This window comes from Xenopus laevis, chromosome 4S (genome assembly GCF_017654675.1).
Source record: "Xenopus laevis strain J_2021 chromosome 4S, Xenopus_laevis_v10.1, whole genome shotgun sequence".
Lineage (NCBI taxonomy): Eukaryota > Metazoa > Chordata > Amphibia > Anura > Pipidae > Xenopus > Xenopus laevis.
The window spans coordinates 19566907-19589721 of record NC_054378.1 but is presented as its reverse complement, the minus strand read 5'-3'; the positions used below and the strand labels follow the sequence as shown (position 1 = coordinate 19589721).

General features: G+C 42.7%; 1 protein-coding gene across 4 annotated transcripts in view; it reads left to right on the top strand.

Moving 5' to 3' along the window:
* Positions 1-22815, top strand: part of usp47.S (ubiquitin specific peptidase 47 S homeolog) — a 52690-nt gene that overhangs the window by 8308 nt on the left and 21567 nt on the right. For 2 of the 4 annotated variants that reach the window (XM_018260304.2, XM_018260303.2), the window contains exons 2-9: positions 6665-6724; positions 10720-10923; positions 11464-11577; positions 13604-13757; positions 14656-14752; positions 15119-15264; positions 15877-15956; positions 22538-22687. In XM_018260304.2, coding sequence (XP_018115793.1) covers positions 6665-6724; positions 10720-10923; positions 11464-11577; positions 13604-13757; positions 14656-14752; positions 15119-15264; positions 15877-15956; positions 22538-22687 — 1005 coding nt within the window. Of the gene's footprint in view, positions 1-2973; positions 3688-6664; positions 6725-10719; positions 10924-11463; positions 11578-13603; positions 13758-14655; positions 14753-15118; positions 15265-15876; positions 15957-22537; positions 22688-22815 lie in introns of those variants that run through there. The other 2 variants (XM_041561002.1, XM_018260305.2) reach the window with 2 other exon arrangements.

The window sequence follows — 22815 nt, the reverse complement described above, 5'->3', positions numbered from 1 at the left end:
GGAATTTCCAACCCCACAACCATCCAAAGTCCCCCTTCTCAACCCAGACCTGCCTAGCTTGAGGATATAAGGCTCTTGGCTTCCTAAGATTGCCCTGCATCTCTGATGATGTCAAAAGGGGGTGAAATCTGGGCAAAGAGCAAGAAGTGAGGGAGCCCAACCATAGCACGTTAAAGGAGAACTAAACCCTAAAAGTTAATGTGGCTAAAAATGCCATATTTTATATACAGATCTTATTGCTACAGGACTGATTATTAAATCCTGATGCCTATTGCACTCGTTTCTCGGCTGCCATGTAGTAATTATCTGTATTAATTATTAATCAGCCTAATATTGTGACATTTCTATTCTATGTGTACTGTATATTGTGAGTGGGTCCCTAAGCTCAGTAAGTGACAGCAGCACAGAGCATGTGCAGTGAATCAGCAGAAAAGAAGATGGGGAGCTATGGTGGCATCTTTGGAGACCCAGATCTTTACTGCTAGAGGGCTGTGGTTGCCTTGGGCTGGTACAGAAGCACAAAACATAATGTACAACATTTCTAGCTATTTCTTTAGATGGGCTTTAGTTCTCCTTTTAATGACAGGTGCATTATGGGGCCACGGTTACCTTTATCCAACATGGACTTGAGTTGTCTGTACTCCTGTTTCTGGCAAGTACATGCATTTGATATTCAGCCAGTAAGTCTGTAATCGAGAAAATAAAAGGCAGTTTTATTCTGATTGTCTGAGGAGAAACCAAATGATAGTTTTGGATTTGCATAGTCTAAATCCCGATTTGAACCTAATAGAGATACTGTGGCAGGGCATGAAACAACCAATTCACTAGAACCTCTGCTTTCCATTATAGTTATTGCCTTTGCAGCCAATAGAAAGATTTTACTGCTATAGATAGGGTTTCTGGTCCTTTAAACAGTGTGTTTTGCACATATTTCAGCATATATATGTCAGCACATTTCTGGGTTTACCAGACCTCAGATTTATTATGTGCAGGAGAGCCTTGCAGGAGTACTTTGCCTTTATTAATTCTTTATTCTGGGAGGTGCTTGCATGAAATTAATGGAATATTATACCGGACAATAAATGAATTTTTAAACATGTTTTCTAAGTGCTTTGCTTGCCGAGTGCAATCCGGAGAGACTTTTCATTAAAAAAAAGTATTGCTTGTTAAAGAGGAGCAGCAGTATAGCTTTCCCCATGGGACCTGTTTCAATAGTGTGTATAGCAGTTATCAGAATTGCATTTACAATCTGTATACAACATACATGTAGTTTTCTGCACAGGGCCTTATTTAGCTCTTTATTTGTATACACAGAATTGGGACCTGTCCTCTCTTTAATTAAAATAGTCTATGGGAGATGGACTTCCCTTAATTCAGAGCAAGGGGGCACTTTGCTGTCATTTGGCTCATGGCCAAATAATATTAATCAATATAAATATAAATAATCTCCTGGTATTAACTCACTCGAACAGAAATCCTAAACTATGCCAGCTTGGTTATGCCTGCATTATACTTAGTCTTGCCGCTTCTCAATGAGCGAGAATCCTGCAGCAATTTGTGTACCTACAAAAAAAGTGGTTAGCTTTGCGGCATGAGGATAGGCTTTTCGGGTTCTTATTATATTGTCTATATTTCTTTCTCCGCCCACTTCTAATAATGTCACTTTGCAGTTTAATAGTGGTCAGCGGGTTGCTGATCGGGTTGTCGATCAGGCAGTTACGGGTTCGGTAGCGGATCCAATCGGGTAAATATGTGGGTTGCAGTTTGGGCTGCGAGTCCGGGTCTCAAAAATTGGTTTTGTGCAGTACTCTACTGTGAGCCATTCTGTCCTTATGTACGCAAGAAAAACGAAAGGTTAGTGGGCGTGGGTTTAATGCTTCCACCGTTGAATAAAATGTGCTGTTATGCTGCACTGGTAAATGGGATGCCTTCATTCCCTTCTGCTATATGCATTATGTTTATATGACATTAAAGCACTTTTCAGAAGCCAGTGCATAATGAGAGGCAAGAGCTGCCCTATTCTCCTATCAGGAGGTAGAGTTCTGCAGCGGGTCGGGTACCCGTGGGTTACCCGCAAAAAACCTGTGGTACCCTGTGGGTTGCGGCTACAGACATGGGTCGGCAGGTTTGCAAGTCGGTCCGCAGGTCTTCTCAATAGCAATTTTTACTCAATTTTTCTGATCATGCCTACTTCCGATGATCTCACTTCCGGCTTACAATGACGGCACTTCCTGTTTTACCCCTTTCCCCCGACCATGCCTACTTCAGATGATGTCACTTCCGGTGTACAATTACAGCACTTCCTGATTCTTGATGGTCAGCGGGTCTTGGATCCGGGTTGCGGATAATGTATTTGTGGGTTGGGTCAGGTAGTGGGTCCAAGCGGGTAAGAATGCGGGTCCGGGTTTCAGATTGCGGGTACGGGTTCCAAAAAATGGACCCGCGCAGGAGTCGGATTGCCAGTGCCAAGGGAGAGGCACATCTATCAGAGCCCAACTACCAGAGTTGTTTCTAGTCCCAGCCTGTACATAAAGGATCTGGCCAGTGTCTTGTTCTGTATATGTCAGTGTTCAGCATTGGAATGAATACATTTACATTGCACTCAGCTATACTTGGCCTTTAATCACCATGGTATTTATTAGAAAGGGCCCGTTCACCTTAAAGCTGGGCTTCTACCACAGGCCTTACATAAAAAATGATTTATACATTAGACCTGTCCCCTATCCCCCTGTGTTTAATGATCTAAAAACACATTGGGGCACAGGAGGGATTAACCATTTGCCGTGCTGCAGGAGACCAGCATTGCAGGAATTATGCAGAAAATGGCAATTTTTGAAGGTGATTTGATGTGATTATCTTGCACGTCCGGGAAACCGCAGGTAGAATAATGAGAATATTAGTGCTTATCCCATTTACTACAATCTTGCTGTGTTATTTACTGACATGGGAAAGCATGCTGTTGGTATAATGCAAAGAAATTACCAGTGCTTCTCTTCAATCAAAACAGCGGAGAAGCCATTTCCCAGGATTCCTTGTGTCTCCTGAATTGTGCAGACTTTCTTTACTGCTTTCCTGTAAAAGGGTGTATCCCCTGCTGGGGTAGAGGGTACTGACACCCCAAATACATTTAAGCCTCATTCACCATCTCCTTTGTTGTGCCGTTGTTCTCTCCACTGAATCTAAAATATCTCCCCCCTAGGATTTATATCCCTTTTCCCTCAAGTCTAAATTGCACCCATGTCCCTGGGCGAGTGAGTAATGTTGTAGTATATATGACATTGGGCTGAGCATGGACGTAGGAGGTATCAGCTCAAAGTCTTCTAGATAAGGAAGGAGTCAGCTTGTATCTAATCACAAAGGGGAAGTAACTCTGATTTTCTTCCTTCAAAAAAAAAAAAAAGAAAGAAAACCCCAGAGTGGAAGGATCGGGCTTCTTCTCTGAGCGGATCAGCAAAGTTTCATTTTCTCGTTCTACTGGTTTGTCACAAATGGCGATATCTTACTCTGGAGCCAAAAAGAGCAATTCATTCGGATCTTTCGTTCCCGTGCCTTTGTCATGAAGGGTATGGCCGCAGGTTAACCCCTGGGTTCCGACGCTCAGATTTCCCAATGCTTAAGTTCTTTGTGAGCTTGTTTCTCTCTTGTTCCAAGTCGAAAGACAAATTTAGACACATTATCCTGAGCCAGGTGAGTTACGGGAGTTATTTGTCCATCATAAACGTAATGCAACACTCTTTAGCCTTTGGCTGTCTTTGAATGCTGGGAGTTGTAGTTCAAATAAAGCTGCAGGTGCCTTATCAGGTGTTTAATTTCTTTTCTAATGTGTGCTCAGGCCGAGTGATAGCAATGCGAATTACGTTAGTGGGTATCTAACCGGGCATGTTCCTCTCTAACCTTGAACCATTCCTGCCCATTCTCGGGTCTCTTTTGCCTTCTTGGGGTCCAGTCTGTCATTTATGAATGGGGCATCCACAAATGCGGAGCTTTTTGTTGTTAATTTTGCCCCCCCCCCATGGAACTGTGCTGATGGCACAATATCTTACTGTTTTGTTCTGAACTTTGCTCAGTGAAATTTAATAAAGTTATGTGTGCGCATGGGTCAGTGACCCCAGCAAAACGACACACACATCACTAGAAGTTAAAGGGGTGGTTCACATTCTGGTTAACCGTTACTATTTATATTTTAGCATGGCCTATTCATAGCAACTTTTCAATTGGTCTTCATTTTTTTAAAATTTTATATCTTGTTTTTATTTATTAACCTTCCTCTTCTGAGTCCAGCTTATAAATGGGGGTCACTGACCCCAGCAGCGAATAAAAAACTATTCCTCTACACTTTTATTTTACCTTTTTCTTATCTTTCTATTTAGGCCCACCGAAGGTTATATTGAACCTTAGTAGCTAGGGTTGCCACCTTTTCTGGAAAAAAATACCGGCATTCCTATATTCCTGCAGTTTTTTCCTATTAATAACATTGGCATCAAGTATCATTTTTACTAGCCAGGCGGGTAAAATACCAGCCAGGTGGCAACCCTATTAGTAGCCCAAAAGCTGCCAAAATCACAATTAAAAGGTAGCAACCCCTTTGGAGATTACAATTGGAGCTTTATAGCTCATTAAAGGGATACTGTCATGGGAAAACATGTTTTTTTCAAAACACATCAGTTTATAGTGCTACTCCAGCAGACTTCTGCGCTGAAATACATTTCTCAAAAGAGCAAACTTATTTTTTTATATTCAATTTTGAAATCTGACATGGGGCTAGACATATTGGGGCAAATACACTAAGCAGCGAAAATACTCTAATGACGACTTTGCCGCACTTCGCCAGGCGAAGTTTCGCCAGGGCGCTGCTAATTCACTAAAATCCGAAGTTGCGCTCAGGGAGGCGAACGGTAGCAAAGTTGCGCTAGCGTTAATTCATCAAGCAAAGCGAAGTTATGCTAGCGATGCCTAATTTGTATACGGCACCAAGTTAAAGTTTTATGGACGTATATGTAGCAGCAAATACATTACACTACACAAGGCTGGGAAAGCTTCATTAAATAAAATAGAGTTGCTATTTTGGCCTATACATGTGCCCACTGTATAGTTTAGGTGCAATATGTTAGGAAATGTAGTGGGGAAGGAGGGTGCCCCAAAAAGAATTACGATCTTTTTCAGCCTATCACCCTTAAAAAAGGAAAAGACACCAGTGTTTTTTGGGACTTAGAAAAAATCTCAACTTTTTTTGAAGCAATCCCTATATACTCTATTGCATTTCGCCTGCTCTGAGGTGGCGAAGGCGAGTCTGGTGCAAGAGGTAAGGTTCAGTAAAATGCGTGAGTTAGCGTAGTTACTTCGTCCCTTCGCCATAGCGCAACTTCGCCTGGGAAAAGGGAGCGAAGTAGCGCTAGAGTAGGTCCACTTCGCTAGCGAGTTTACGGCAGTGGCCATTCGTAAATTGGCGAAGTAACGAAATTACATCACGCTGGCAAATTTGCGCTAGCGTTAGGCGCTTTGCGCTTTAGTGAATTTGCCCCATGGTCAGTTTCCCAGCTGCCCCAGTCATGTGACTTGTGCCTGCACTTTAGGATGGAACTACTTTCTGGCAGGCTGTTATTTCTCCTACATAGCTGTGGTGTTTGGCCCTTTCTACAAAAGCTGAATCCAGCAGGAGTGGTGGTGAAACTGTCATTTTAAAAGGGCTGTGCAGAGCTTGTGAAAGGTTCATACGTGTGTCAGCAATTTTACAGAAACCTATTACAGGAATGAGGAAGAGGAAACTGTATTGGCCCTGTGACCAACCCTTTAATGTACATTAGTGACGGCACGGGGATCTCTGCTTCTGGCCACCAGGAAAATTCTCAAATGTGCCTATGGGTTTGTCTTAAGGTTGTGATAAGATTCCAACTAAACTGAATGTTTAGTTAAACTAAATGTTTATTTAAAGGGATGGGTTCACCTTAAAGTTAGTTTCATATGTTATAGAATGGCTAATTCTAAGCAACTTTTTTTAATTTTTTTTTAAATGTTTTTAAATGATTTGCTTTCTACTTCTGACTCTTTGCAGATGGTAAATGAGGGTCACTGATAGTGTTGTGCAAGTTGTCCCGATATCCCAGGGTTGGGCAGCTTCTGGCCAACCTCGCGGGCGGGTTCAGGTTAAGTTTCTCTGCCTGCTTTCCCTACCCACGACCTTACACTGCTGGCTTCAGGTTTTATAGGCCCGCCCCTGCCCCGCCCCTTTTCTTACTTCATAGACGGGGTGGCACTATAAATGGAGGGGGAAGCCGGCACTGGTCAGGGTGTGGGGATTGAGATATTCTCAGCCCGCACATCACTATTCACTGCCCCTGTCATCTAAAAACAAATGTTCTGTAAGGCTACGAATGTATTGTTATTGCACCTTTTTATTACTCCTCCAGGCCCCTTCTATTCATATTCCAGTCTCTCATTCAACCGACAGCCTGATTGCTGGGTTAATTTGGACCCTAGCAACCCGATAGTAGCTGGAATTCTGAACTGGAGCTGAATAAAAAGCTGAATTAAAAAAAAAAAAACTGCAACTGCAAATAGTCACCCTCTACATGATGCCAAGAGTTAATTTAAAGGTGAACAGTCCAAAGTTGTTGCTGATCATGACCCTAAATTTGTTGTTGTTTCTCTTTATCCTTTACCATAGGGCATGTTGTGGAGTTGCAGACAGAGTATCTTTAATGAGATGAAGAAGAGGTTCTCGCAGGTAGAAGGAGGAATGTTTAGCCAATGACAGTTTGGTGTTCTTACCCACAGCATGGGTTTCCCTGTGCCAGAGCATGGTGGTGTTCTGTGATTAACCCCATACTTACCATCTGCAAGGCAGCTTGCCGTGTATATAAAAGAACTGTGAGAATGAACGAGCACTTACATATATGGAATTTTTGCCCTGAGTGCAAATACAGAGTGAATGTCTTATAGGGGGGTGTATTGTGTCCCTGTGTCCACTACTAACCTTACCCCTCTTTCCTAACACTTTGATCCTTGTCTTTATATTCTGGCCCCTTTCACTGCTGCATGAGCTTCTGTTCGGTTAGTAAAAATAACGAAGGGCTGTAGGACGTTGTGAATTATGTTACTATTATGTTAATATTCCATGCATTTGCAGTTACTAGGGGGAGTGCAGGGAGCCCAGGAGGGTGTTCTGAGTTATCTGCATAGTAGATCTAGAAAGAATAGGAAACGGGGGCCTCTAGGGGTGTAACCTTGGGGGCACGGGTCCCCCCGCAGGAAAAAAATGTCTGGGCCCCTTATGCATTTAATTGTAGGTGACCCACGATACTGTATTGCCAACTTTAGCCCACAGCACTGCGTGAGCACATACTACCAAGGAAGCAACCCCCACCGGGGTACCACTAAGATCTTTGTGTGGGTTTTGTACCTTCTGGTTACACCAGTGTTGCTCTTACCATTAAGGCAGCCTTACATATGATAATCCCATAAATATTTAAACCTGCCCAATGGACAACCAGCTAATTACCATAGTTAGGATCACTGGGCCGTTGTGCACATTCTGAATATCCTAGGAAAAGAATGCTTTAGAATGTCAGCTCCTTGGCTCAGGGGACTATATAGTGTTACTATGGCAACAGATTGTGCCTTTGTTCTTTAGTACTGTAGCTTGTCCAAATATCTGATATTTCTTCTCTGGCATAGGCAATGGGTACAGAGGGTGAGTGGGTGTGAGTGAGTGTGGCTAATGCAGGAATACTCGGTCCTTCCTTGGTAACCCGTGACTTTTATTATACTGTCGCCCTGCAAGACTTTAGCCTTGGAACTTAGCATTTTATTAGTTGCTTCATCATCTTATGGCTTTGTTGCACCCACTGAATTGGCATGCTGCATGATCTAGCCGGAAATTCTGTTTTTGAAACTGAACTTTCTCTACCAGCCCACAGGTTCTACAACCCTATAGCAGTTATGATCCAGGCCTTCACGGATCTTCTTGTTTAGTGTGTTGGTGGCACTGCACAATGCTCTGAAAATGTATTTATGTATGCAAATCTGAATTAAATACTAATCAGCCTTATATTGTGACTGTTGTGTGTGTATATATATACTGTATATTTTGAGTCGGTTCCTTAGCTCAGGTAGGTGACAGCAGCTCAGAGCATGTAATGGGAATTTGCAGAGAAGATGGGGAGCTGGGGATATCTTGGGGGACATGGATCTTCTCAGCTAAAGGGCTGAAGTGCCCTTAGGCTGGTACAGAAAGCCCAAAACCTAAGGTGAAGCATTTGTATAGTGATCCTGACATCTCTTTAATAATGTGTGCCTGTCCCTTTAAACAAATACCTTATGCTGCAGAATGCTTTGAGCCTGCTGTATCAAGGTACAGGTATGGTACCTGTTATCCAGAATGCTCAGGACCTGAGTTTTTCCAGATAATGGATCTTTTTGTAATTTGGACCTTCATACCTTGTCTACTAGAAAATCATGTAAACATTAACTTAACCCAATAGGCTGGTTTTCCTTCCAATAAGGATTCATTATATCTTAGTCTGGACCAAGTACAAGCTACTGTTTTATTATTACAGGGGAAAAAGGGAATCATTTTGAAAAATTTTGATTATTAAATTATAATAAAGTCTATAGGAGACTGCCTTTCCCTAATTTGGAGCTTTCTGGATAACTGTTTCTGGATAAGTGATCCCATGCCGGTATAATGGATCAGTACCAGATAATGAATATGTCCAGAGCCAACAGCAGGAACCAAAGCAAAATATGGAAAAATTAACCCATTCCAGAGGGACGTCTGCTGTAATTGATACCGTTTTTTCCCCATAATCCCATTCACTTTATTACAGTTATGTCTGTAGAGTTTTTGTCAATATGAGACCTGCTTATCAGTAGGTGTTTAAAGAAACATAAACTTGATCGCACAGTAAGCTATACATGCAAGACCATTTTTTGGGTCTTCTCTCATAGGGGCCAAATGATCAGATTAACCCAATTTGGCCCAAAATGTAGGTGACCAAATGTGTATGGGTGACTCACCGTCAAGTTAACTTTTAGTATGAAATAGACAGGCCAACTTTTTTTAATAGGTTTTATGATTTATAGTGTTTGAATCATTTGCCTTTTCCTTTCCAGCTTTCAAATGGGGGTCACTGACCCCATCTAAAAAACAAATGCTCTATAAGGCTACACATTAATTGATATTCCTGATTTTTATTCCTCATCTTTCTATTCAGGCCCCTCCTATTCGTATTCCAGTCTCTTATTCAAATCAGTGCATGGTTGCTAGGGGAATTTGCACCCTAGCAACCACACTGCTGAAACGGCAAACTGGAGAGCTGCTGAATAAAAAGCTAAACAACTCAAAAACCACAAATAATAAAACAAAACAAAATGCAAATTGTCTCAGAATATCCCTCTAAATCATACTAAAAGTGAATTTAAAGGTGAACGACCCATTTTAAGGTAGGTGTTGAACTGCATCCAAACAGTTACCCATAGCAACCAATCAAATCTTTTGATTTCAGTTATAATCCTGACGAGACTCTGTTGCTTGGTTACTGCTCCGGTGCACTTTAGCACCTATGAACCCCGTTGAGGACAGGAGGCATAATTAACAATAATGTTTATTTGTAGCCCACGGACTCAAAGAGGATGTTGACAATGTGTTACAACATATGAGCTGGGCAAATGTGTTTTGGTTTGTACAGGGTGGGGGGGGATTATTATGAGCAACCTCTTTGCAAAATAAAAAAAAAAAAAGACCCTCCTGGCAATCTGAAACCACCCCCCATTGTGCAACTAATGTAACTGGCACAGAGCCACCTGCAGGCATATGTCTTCTCATGTACATGGTGCATTCTTCTTTAAAGAGGTAGTTCACCTTTGATTTACTTTTATGTACCCAATCCAGGATTCGGTTCGGGATTTGGCCAGGATTCAACATTTTTCAGCAGGATTCGGATTTGTCCAAATCCTTCTTTCCGGCCGAACCGAATCCTAATTTGCATATGCAAATTAGGGGTGGAGAGGGAAATTGCATGACTTTTTGTCACAAAACAAGGAAGTAAAAAATGTTTTCACCCCTTCCCACCACTAATCTTTAGCGAAGGATTCCAAAATAGTGGATTTGGTGCATCCCTACTTTGATGTAACTTCTAGTATTATGTAGAGAGTTATATTCTGCGACAATTAGCAATTCATTTTTTATTATTTGTGGGTTTTTTTCTTATTCAGCCACTCTCCAGTTTCAGCAATTTCAGCCATCTGGTTGCTAGGGTCCACATAACCCTAGCGATCATGCATGGATTTGAATAAGAGACTGGAATATGAGTAGGAGCGGCCTGAATTTGAGTAATAAAAAATAAGTAACAATAACAATTAAATGTGTAGCCTTACAAAGCATTTGTTTTAAGATGGGGTCAGTGACCTCCCATTTAAAAGCTGGAAAGAGTCAGAAGAAAAAGGCAAATAAATCAAAAACTATAAAAATAAAAAAAATCTAGACCAATTGAAAAGTCACTTGCAATTAGCCATTCTATAACATACAAGAAGTTAACTTAAAGGTGAACCTCCCCTTTAGCGCCGTCCTGAAATACACCAATCAGCAGACGGTGCATAGTGCTACAGCTGTCCATTTAGCCAAAGATATTCAATGAGACCTGGTTAAATCATACACAGGAATAAGTCACATTTGCTCCCTACAATCCCCTTATTATAAAGGTAACCTTAATTTTTTTCTAGATCGAAAATGCTGCTGACGAGCCAAGGGTACTGTGCATCGTGCAAGACACCACCAACTGCAAGAACGTAAACGAAAGAATCACGTTAAACCTCCCGGCATCCACCTCGGTGAAGCAACTGTACGAAGACGTGTCCAGCAAGGCGGGCTATGTGTCAGGGACGTTCAGTCTGATGTGGGGGAATGGAGCCAGTAATGTTGACATGGTGAATATCCTTTACGTCGGTATTTGGGGGTGCTGTGTATAGCACTTGGGCTTATGTGCAGCACCCTGTTTTTTTTTTTGTTTTTTTTTATCCTTGGGTGGCCAGGCTTTACGCTAAAAAAGGAAGGTATAAATACTATAAACATGATTTATTAGTCAGTCTTCTAGTTTCCAGAATATCCAAGCCAATAAAGCTTTCATGCTGAAATTTGATACTAACTGGCCTCCATCCACTGTTTTACGATGCCCCACAGTTCAGTAAACTGTGTTCTGGATCTAAGCAGGTATCGGCCTTTGCACTGGGCTCAGTGGCTTAGCCTTTATAATTCTGTATATTTAATTTTTCTATGACATTCGTAGTTTTACAGTGCTGATGTCATAGAATTTGCAATTGGAGAGCCCCCTTGCTGTTCGATTGTGTAACCCTGAAAGGGTAACTACTCTGTAGTCGTGGCAATTACTTGCTGTACGTAAGCGTTCACGCAGTTGGCAGCACAAGAATGAAAACTTGTCTAACCTTTTGCTTTCTTTCTCATTTCAGGCGGGGCTGGATCCAACCTCAGACAGGACTTTGCAAGAGGCTGGCTTTGAAGCAGGAAAGAAGAACTTCCTTCATTTGACCGATAAAAACGGGGAGCAGCCACAGCTCACATCGGTAGGGACAATGGATATTAGCCAATATATATATATATATATATATATATATATATATATATATATATATATATATATATATATATATATATATATATATATATATATATATATATATTTATATATATATATATATATATATATATTCTAAGCACTTTTGTCATTTACATTCATTATTTATTTTCTTTTAATTCTAAGATATTAAGGGATACATGTACAGTTAATATGAATAAATATTGTTCCAACAGTTCCACCTGCTGGTCATTTTCCCAATAAAATAAAACTGGTATATTTACCCTTAAGTCTTTGTTCTTGTATCTAGAGCATTCAATCAATAAATCCAATATTGGGTAATGATACCATGAGGTGCAGATGGTTCTGCTGCAAAGTGCCTTTATTCACCAACAATAACCAACAGCAAAGTGAATAAAGGAACTTTGCTGCAGAACCGTCTGCGCCTCATGTATCATTACCCAATATTGTATTTACTGGTCAGTTTCCCACCAGTCTGACCACCAAGTAGTCAAGGAAGTTGTCAGGGGAAAGAAAGAGGCTGCTCTCATGTTCTTCTGCTTAGGAAAGATTTGAGAAAGGTTTCTAATTTTATTCCTAAGCAGAAGAACATCAGAGCAGCCTCTTTCTTTCCCCTGACAACTTTCTTGACTGCTTTGTGGTCAGACTGGTGGGAAACTGACCAGCAGGTGGCGCTGTTGTAACAAAATCCATTCATATTTACAGTACATGTATCCCTTGATATCTTGGAATTGAAAAAAAAATAAATAAATAATGAATGTAAATTACAAAAGTACTTAGAATAGCACCCTCATCAAGTTTACATTCACTTATTTTAAAGGTTTAAAAAAGGGCATCTTCACTATACACAAACTGATCCATTTGCAGTCATAACAGCTACCTGTAACATTAAGCTGACTTAATAATCATATTGGAACAATCACTGCTGTCCAGTGCAAGTTCTAGGTGCACAGTTTGGCAATATCTGATTTGCCCAACAACACCGAAATGACTTCAGAAGCCAATAGTTGTAGATTCAGCTAAAACTGCCCAGCAGTCTGTAGAGCAAACAAGTCCTTACAGCTGGCCCCAGCCTTGCAGCACAACTGATTGCATCAATTTTTCCTGAGACTTTTTAAATGAAAGACTTAAAGGTGTTGTTCACCTTCAAACATGTTTATCAGGTCAGTTGGTTTCATGGTTTCAGATAGATCACCAGAAATAAAGACTTTTTCCAATTACTTTCTATTTGTGACTGTTTTTCTAATATTGAAGTGTAAAGTTTAATTTTTCACCTTAGCAGCTCTGTAGGGGCAGGGGATCGCCAACCCTGTAAACTGTTCTAAATTGATACATTTGCTATCTTTGTCCCTGCTGAGCAGAATCCCTGAGTTTCATTAAAGGCAGCTGTTAGAATTGATACAATAGTTGCTAATATTCCACAGATACTGCTGAGAAATGTATCAACTAATTGTATCAACTAAATGTAACAAATTGTAACCGTTAAGATGCTTGTGGATCACTGAGCTGCCAGACTGAGACACCAACATTTAAACTTCAATTTTGGGAAAACTGTAAAAAAATTTAGTGTCGGGGAGGGAAATCACGTGACTTTTTGTCACAAAACAAGACACAGTTAAAAATCTTTTTCCCCTTCTCACCCCTAATTTGCATATCAAAATTCAGATTCAGTTCGGTATTCAGCCTAATCTTTTGCAAAGGATTCGGGGGTTTGGCCAAATCCAAAATAGTGGATTTGGTGCATCCCTAAAAAAAAGTGTTTGGAAGGCGAACAACCCTTTAAAGCCCTGAGTGTCAAAAATTGGGATGTTGCAAATAATTTAGTTTGGGCTTTGGAATCCCAATTTAATGTTTGTTGATACTCTCAAGTCGATACTACATTTTATTTATTAGTGTGTTTCTTTAAAGTTGTAGTAAAATGTGCATGATGCAGCACGTGTAGGCATGATGGGCAAAATGCTATCATTTAATTTATACCCCACTGTTGTTTGTAGGATGAGTCAGGGACAGCAGACAGCAGTGGGCTCGATGACAGCTCAAAGGAAAAATTCATTGGACCCTTACCAAGAGAAGAGTCTGTGGCCTGCACAAGCGACTATGTCAGCCAGAACTACTCGTACTCCTCCCTTCTCAGCAAGTCAGACACAGGTATTTTAAGCTTTTTACCTAAAATATAGCCCTGCTGACTGTAAGATAGAACCTGAGACTGAGCAACTGCCCTTGTATTCTGTAAGGTAATACGTTGGGTGTCCCCTGTATAAATGTTAATAGAGTCTTAACAGCATAGGAAAGCACAGAGAACAAAAGCTTAAAGGAGAAATAAAGCTACTGAAGCAGATTATTGCCAATAGATTGGGCACAATAGTGCAAGCTAGACTATATTTGTTCTGCTGAATGCTTTACCATATCTGAGTAAACCGCTCTAGAAGCTCTCTCTGTTTGTTTATGATAGCAGCTGCAATATTAGCTTGGTGTGACATCACTTCCTGCCTTAGTCTCACCTTGCTCACTCATAGCTCTGAGCTCAGATTACAGCAGGGATGGGAGGAGGGAGGGATAGATGAGCAAACTGAGCATGCTCAAGCCCTAGCCCTGGAAGTTTATGCTGAAAACAAGAAGTCTGATACAGAAGCCCATGTGTACACAATAGAAGACATGCAGTGTTTCTTTTGCCAGAGTACTCGGAGCAACATTACTTTGAGGGTTTACTGGTGTATTTATATATACCTTTCTGATAAAGCTTACTTAATTTTAGCCTTTCCTTTTCCTGTGATAGCTGAATGACACAGACATTTGTTACATAAAATGACAAGGCATATTTTAAGGCTGGTGTAAATAGCATTCTATAAAAAAGTATGTTATGTTTGTATCCCTGTAAGGCAGAGGTTATATAGACCAACTGTTCAGCTAAGGAGTGCCTGCTGCAGCACTGTGTGGTGCAGTCAGGATTGTTACTCCGCTGAGACTAGAATGTGTAACACTGTGTAATATAGCAGATTACTAGATGCTCTGGACTTCAAGCTTGTGCATATTTTTTGTCTTGCAGGTTACGTGGGCCTGGTGAACCAAGCAATGACTTGCTACTTGAACAGCCTCCTCCAAACCCTCTTCATGACCCCAGAGTTCCGGAATGCACTGTACAAGTCAGTATATTACTCAACACATGCTATGGTGTTGCAAAAATCTCTCCAGAAATCTACACTTCTCCCCTATATTGGGTTGTTTGCCTTAAAGGGATACTGTCATGGGAAAAAATTTTTTTTTCAAAATGAATCAGTTAATAGTGCTGCTCCAGCAGAATTCTGCACTGAAATCCATTTCTCGAAAGAGCAAACAGATTTTTTTATATTCAATTTTGAAATCTGACATGGGGCTAGACATATTGTCAAGTTCCCAGCTGCCCCAAGTCATGTGAATTTAGAGAGAGAGAGAGAGAGAGAGAATTCTGAAACCATGACAAGATGGCTGCATCCTTTGTCAGTTCTAACTTGGATTTATTGTGGCAATAGGTGGGAGTTTGAGGAGTCCGAAAAAGATGCAGCCTCCAGCATCCCGTACCAGCTGCAAAGACTCTTCGTTTTACTGCAGACAAGCAAAAAGCGAGCGATAGAAACCACAGATGTGACTCGCAGCTTTGGCTGGGACAGCAGTGAAGGTACCACCATCTCCCATAGACTCCATTTTATCCAAATAATCAAAATTTTTAAAAAAGTTTTCCTTTTTCTCTATAATAATAAAATAATACCTTGTACTTGGTTCTAACTATTATGTTTACATGATTTTATAGTAGACTTAAGGTATGAAGATCCAAATTAAGGAAAGATCTGTTATATGGAAAACCCCAGGTCCCAAGCATTCTGTATAACAGGTCCCATACCTGTACGGAAAGAGACTAAATAAAATTACCCGGCCCTTAAGCCTTTAACTATCCATTCCTTTTAACTCTCCATCACTGTTCCCCCTAAGCTGTGCACTTGTGCACCTGCACTGACATTTTGAGGCTAAATAAATTGTTGTGCGCACAAAAAATTTTGTCTAAAAACAATCCACTTTGATGTGCACACACCAGTTGTGCCACAATTCTAAAAAGTGCAAAAAAGGAATTTTTTGCTTACACAGCCAAGAAGAATTTGGAGGAAACAGTTGCTGAACTGCAGCTTCTCCACGACAGCCATTGCGACCCTGGAATTTTAGTGCAAAAACAGATTACAAATACTATTATACATTAGCCTGAATATTAAGATTAATACTGTATATCCTCTGACAGCCTGGCAGCAGCATGACGTTCAGGAACTGTGCCGGGTCATGTTTGATGCTTTGGAGCAAAAGTGGAAGCAGACAGAACAGGTATGTGTACATGAAGGACAGTTTGTTCTTTACAAAGGATTTTACATGATCCATATGAGGCTAGAAATGCTTTTACCAGCCCAATTTCACCTCTGTGCCCCCAAAATATCCCCAGTAGTTCCACATGTTTTTTTTCTGCTGATTAAAAGCTCATACTCAGGGCTGCCGTCACTTACCTGATCTTAGCGTACAACTCAAAATATACACTATATCAGCCCTGTAGCAATGCCTTCTACAACAGATGAACTTCATTTTCTCCTTGATAATTTTCAATGCCCTGTAAGCTTAGATTCTTGGCAGCCCACTGGGCATGTGCAGTGCCAATGACACACAAAATATGCCTAACAATATGGGTAGTTGCTAGGGGACAATTTTGAAGGATTATTATTATTATTGGACTGCTGGACCTAAGGGCTGGTAAGTAAGCTCTGAGCATATAAATCAAAGCATTTAAGAGCTTTGTGGAATATAAAAGTAATCACTGCAAGTAACTGGTTGTAATTCAAGCTTTCATTCAAGCTTTAAAGGAATAGTTCAGTTTAAAAATAAAAACTGTGTAAATAGGCTGTGCAAAATAAAAAATATAGTTAGGCAAAAATATAATGTATAAAGGCTGGAGTGACTGGATGTCATAACAGAACAGAACCCATCTTCTTGTTTTGCAGCTTTCTAACTCTTAGAGTTAGTCAGCAACTTGAAGGGGGCCCACATGGGACATAACTGTTCAGTGAGTTTGCAATTGATCCTTAGCATTGCAGCTCAAATTCAAATATGCCCCCCCCCCTTAAGTCACTGATTGGTTAATGCCTGGTAACCAATCAGCGGAAACCAAGCAAGTAGTGTTCGGACTATTATGTTACACATCCAGTCACTCCATCCTTTATACATTACATTTTTGGCCAAATAACAATATTAGAAACATTTTTTTTATTTTGCACAGCATATCTATTTACCCAGTTTTTATTTTTATACCGAACAGTTCCTTTAACAACTTTCAAAAAAGTTCTAATATATAGGCATTGCTGAGGTCAGTTATTTTGTAATATGATCCAGAGAGCAACCTTCAGCTCCCCAGCTGTGTCTGTACTGGAAAGCCGCTTGCTTCATGTGGCCTTGATGTCCGCCCATTCCTCTTTGTTGGCACCCACGTAGGAAACCGACTTGTTTGTCAGATACTAGAGATGCCTACACAGCGGTTTTGGCTTCTTGCCCAACCAAAAGTGAACAAACAAAGTGTAGCGTTCTACTTCATACGTAATCGTTTCTAGAAATACAAATCTCACAAATACTTGTCACATGGGCTTGATGTAATATGTGCCGTGTATAGATCTGTTGCTGTTTCCATCATGTGCTTTGCCAGGTTTTCAACTGTAGAATATTCATATTTCTCCGAGTCATCTTGGGGGACACAGGGGGGTATAGCTGGTACCACTAGGAGGCAGAACACAACCATAAGAAAAAACTGACTCCTCCTCCACTGGCTATACCGCCAGTAGGCGGAGCTTAGGTCAGTTTGAGTTGTGTCCTCAGGAGGTTAAGATTAAACATTTTGTCCAGTCAGTTTTTTGTGCTGTTTGAACTTTTACACAGAGTAAAAGACCTCTATAACGCCCTACAACGTGGGATCTTTCGCCAGGGTTTTTATGGTGCCATGCACAGACCATCCAGCAACTTACATCTCCTTCCCTTACAGAAGGAGACCAGGCTGGCCGGCAGACAGTGAGAAGGAGAGAGGAGCTCCTATCCAGTGCAGGTAAGTCTACTGGGGCCTTCCCTTCCCCTTCCCTCCAGACAAGGGGGAAGCCTTTGCACTGAAGCATTCCCTGTTTCATATTGCAAGGGGCCATACAGTGGCAAGGCAGGGAGGGAAGGACTGCCACGACCGATAGGACTTCCATTGCTCCACGGTCCATAGGCAGTTACAAGGCAGCCCTTCTCATCTGCCTCACTGAGGGGGAATCTGGCGCAGAAGTGGCGTACCTTTTTTAAAACTGGCGCCACTATTCTGCACAGCGGTCAGGCATTTTCGAGCTTTAGCGCATCTCCGGCAGCCATTTTAGAAGTGCCCGTTCCCGGGGGCTCCATTTTAATTTCTGGCAAACTGGCATTCTCCTTAGTCGCGCACAAGCCGCGCGAAGTTGCCGGCTGCCATTTTGTATTGCGCATCACACGCGCAGAGTACCCATTGGAAAAAAGGCTTAATTGGGAGTCCGCAGCTTCTCTAAACCTGGCATTTTATCTCCTCTCCCAGTGAGATTAAAACGCAGGGCACTGCCAGAGAAACAGACAGCTCCTCCTTCCTGTCGTATCTGGTTAGTAGCAGGTCTTATTTTACAGGGGCCACATTGTTCCCCACGCACAGACTTCCTCTGGTGCACCAAAACTATTCGTACCATGTCTGAAGGGACCAGTGACAAGCTTTTTCCTAGGGCAGCACCTTCAACTTTAGTAAAGTATTTGGCCTGTGCCAAATGCCACAAACGTTTGCCCGCTGATCATAATGATCCCTTATGTGCTAAATGCAAGCCACCTCAGCAGGGTGCAGAACCTCCAGAGTCTACTCCACCTCTGGTGAATCAGGCCATTCAGGGGGAACCTTCAGTCTCCTGCAGAGAAGTTTCCACGCACAGAGAGCACTCCACACCAGAGTGGGCATCCCACCTAGCCTCTGGGATACCAAAATTGTCCCAGTCACTAGACAAGCTGCTGGTCCGCTTAGACAATCCCAAACCCAGACCTCACAAACACAGGGCTCCTTCTCCATCCGAGGACGAGAGCAATTTTCCTTCTAGACACCCTTCCCTCTGGATTCTGGGGAAGAACGATAACGCTCTGAGGGTGAACTGGCTTCTGGGTCAGATAATGATGACGAGGAATTTCCCAGGCACTCCTCAGAAACAGTTGATTCCTTGATATCTTCGGTTTTGGAGACCCTTCACCTCCAAGAGATGGAGACCTCAACCAAGTCTCCCAAAACGCTTTTCAAACGACACAGCAAGTCTTCACTGGTGTTCTCTCCCAACTCTCAACTTGATCACATCATACAACAGAAATGGGATAAGCCAGAGAGACGGTTCCAAACTAACCATCGATTCTTAAAACTCTATCCATTCCCGACGGAGCTCACAGAGAAATGGTCGTCTCCTCCATCAGTTGATGCACCTGTATCTCGACTTTCCAAAAATACAGCCTTACCAGTTCCTGATGCATCATCTTTCAAGGACAAAAAATTACAGAGCTTACTACGCTCCGTAGTCTCAGCTACCGGATCATCCCTCCGGCCCGTCCTAGCCACGGCATGGGTTAGCCGAGTGATCCAATCCTGGTCCGACTCCCTCATCAACGCCATTGCGGAGGGAGCACCGCGTCACAAACTCTCTCAATGGGATTCCCAAATCAAGGAAGCTAACGACTACATCTGCAAAGCATCCTTGGATGCAACACAAGTGATCGGCAGGTCATCAGCACTTGCAGTGGCGGCCCGCCGGTCTCTATGGATGAAATTATGGTCGGCTGACCTTTCCTCAAAGAAATCTGACTTCCATCCCATTCAAGGGGAAGCTTCTCTTTGGCCCTGAACTTGACAAGATCATTAGTCAGGCGACAGCAGGCAAAATCGCTCTACTTCCTCAACCAAGAGCATGCCCTTCCTTTCGTAGGGGCAAGTTTTTTCATGGCTCCCAATCAAAATCCTCGAGGTCACCCCCCCCCAAGACAGACCTTTACAAATAGGGGGCGTTTTGGAAACAAACAAAGAACTTCCTGGCAAAATCGCAAGCACACTTCAAAGACCATGGACAAGACCGCCACAGCATGACGCCATCCCTCCAAGTCCGGTGTCTATAGGTGGGAGACTTACTCATTTTGCAGATGTTTGAACCACACTTATCCAACATTCCTGGATTCACTAGGTTGTTACCCTAGGTTACCACCTGGAGTTCTCATCTCTCCCCCACACAGATTTTTCATGTCAAGACTCCCACATGAGCCGACCAAGTGCACTTCCTTTCAAGAAGTCATTTCCAATCTTCTCCACGCAGAAGTGATCACCCCCGTCCATCCTGGAGAGCTTCTCCAGGGATATTACGCAAACCTATTCGTAGTAGCCAAAAAGAACGTGCGCCCCATCCTAGATCTCAAGGAACTGAACAAATTAATTTGACCGCGGAAGTTCAGCATGGAATCTCTAAGATCAGTCATTGCAGTGATGTCTCCAGGACAATACCTTATGTCCCTCGACATAAAAGACGTACCTGCACGTTCCCATTTTCCCTCTGCATCAGAAATATTTGCGCTTTGCCCTCCAAAATCACAATTTCCAGTTCACGAGTCTACCTTTTGGCCTTACATCGGCTCCCAGGGTCTTTACCAAAATCATGGCAGCAGCCATGGCAGAAATTCGCATCCATCACTCCTTACCTGGACGACCTCCTGATCAAAGCTCCGTCCCCCCAGGAGGCCCAGCGGTCTCTTCAGGTATCCATGGACAAACTAAAGGAACTAGGCTGGGTTCTCAATCTGAACAAGTCTTCTCTGGTGCCCAGCCAATCCATGAATTTCCTAGGTATGAGGTTCAACACACAGACACAGAGAATCTTCCTACCTCAGGAAAAGGTACTTCATCTGCAAGCTCTAGTACGGACTCTCCTTCAAAAGCCACGACACACAGCAAGATTCTGCATTAAAAAGTACTGGGAGTCATGGTCTCTACCATAGAGGTAGTACCTTTTTCCCAGTTCCACCTCAGGGATCTCCAGTGGAACATACTAAGCATTTGGAAAGGAAAATCCTTACTCCAAGAGATCCTGCTGTCTCCACAGACACGGACCTCACTTCTCTGGTGGTTGCAATCCACTCACCTCATTTTGGGAAAACACCTGGGAGAACTCGCTGGCGCATCCTGACAATGGATGCCAGCCTCTTCGGCTGGGGAGCATTCCTCGAGGGACAATCGGCGCTGGGAAAATGGAACGCAAACGAAAGGCAGATAAACTTACTTGAAGAGCGTGGTTCACAGATCTACTAAACCTCTCGGTAGCAGAACCATGGACCTTACCGTCACTCCTTCTCGCTCAGGGACCTGTCAGACATCCAAATCCGACAAATCTAAATTTGGCGGCGGGGCTCTTGAGACCAAAATTCTAATCCAAAAGGGTTTCTCCAAGGCGGTAGCACGCACAATGTGTGCAGCCCGTAAGCCGGTTTCAGCCAGGGCAGATCATAGAGTTTGGGCCACCTACCGCCAGTGGTGTACCAGACACAAAGTGAGTTTCAAGAGACTGTCCATACCAAATGTACTGGAATTCCTACAAGAATGCCTTTCCATGGGTAGGTTCCCTCAAGTCAAAGATCTCTGCTCTCGGTACTTTTCCAGAAATGGTAGCTCTGTTTCCCAATGTCAAGACATTTATTCAAGGGGTAGCCCATTTAGCTCCTCCTGTCAAGGCTCCAGCCCCCTCTGGGATCTCACTTTAGTTCTAAGTGCACTACAACACCCCCCATTCGAACCACTTGACTCCATTGACATGCAGTGGCTCATCTTTAAGACAGTTTTTCTGCTAGCTATTTCTTCAGCGAGACAAGTTTCTGAACTTAGTGCTCTATCCTGCAGTGCGCCCTACCTCGTCTTCCACCACGACAAAGCGGTTCTTCGCACTATCCCTTCCTTTCTACCGAAGGTTGTTTAGGAATTCCACTTGAACCAAGAAATTGTCGTGCCATCTTTTTGCCCCTCACCAGCAAACCAAAAGGAAAGGGCTTTACATACCCTGGATCCTGTGAGGGCCTTAAAGTTCTACCTACACAGAGCTAAAGACATTCCGCAAATCTGATTCACTACTGGCCACGCCAGGGTTCCACGGCTACCAAGCAGGCCATATCCTGTTGGATCAAGCAAGCCATCCAAAAGGCCTACACAGCAATGGGTAGGAAACTCCCAAGCAGAATTACGGCCCATTCCACTAGGGGCGTGAGTACATTCTGGGCGTTCAGAAACCAGGCTTCAGCTGAACAGCTGTGCAAAGCGGCAACGTGGACTTCCGTCCACTCCTTTTCCTAATGATACCACTTCGATACCTTTGCGGCTTCTGACGCTCGCTTTGGCAGAAAGGTGCTTCAGGCCACAGTGGTTTTCTCTACATAGTCCTCAATTCCCACCTGGTTTTTCAGGGGTCTGCTTTGGTACATCCCCACTGTCCCTGTGTCCCCCAAGATGACTCGGAGATTTTGTTTTCTCACCGTTAAATCTCTTTCTCTTCAGTCACTTGGGGGACACAGGGCTTCCCTCCCTGGATTGAGGCTTTTTCACTTTTCCGTCAGGTCCGTTCTGGTCAAGGTTCTATTTTTTATTACAATTATAGTTATTATTGTTGACTTTGGTACAAACTGACCTAAGCTCCGCCTGCTGGGTGTATAGCCAGTGGAGGAGGAGTCCGTTTTTCTTATGGTTGTGTCCTGCCTCCTAGAGGTACCAGCTATACCCCACTTTCCCTGTGTCCCCCAAGAGAAAGATTTAACGGTGAGTACACAAAATCTCCTTTTTTATATAAAATAGTAGTATTCATACATGTGCTATGTCTCAGGCTGACCTCATCAACCAGCTGTATCAAGGCAAACTAAAAGACTACGTGAAATGCTTGGAATGTGGCTACGAAAGCTGGAGGACAGATACGTTCCTAGATATTCCACTTGTCATCCGGCCGTACGGCTCTAACACAGCGTTTGGTAGTATGGTAGGTATTAAAAAGAGAGCATGTTTGTGTAGTTCAGTATGTCGGGCGAAGTATGGAGGAGGGCACTCTTATTTACAGAAATGAATTAACCACAAATACAGGCCTTTTGGTAATACAAGCAGAGGTGT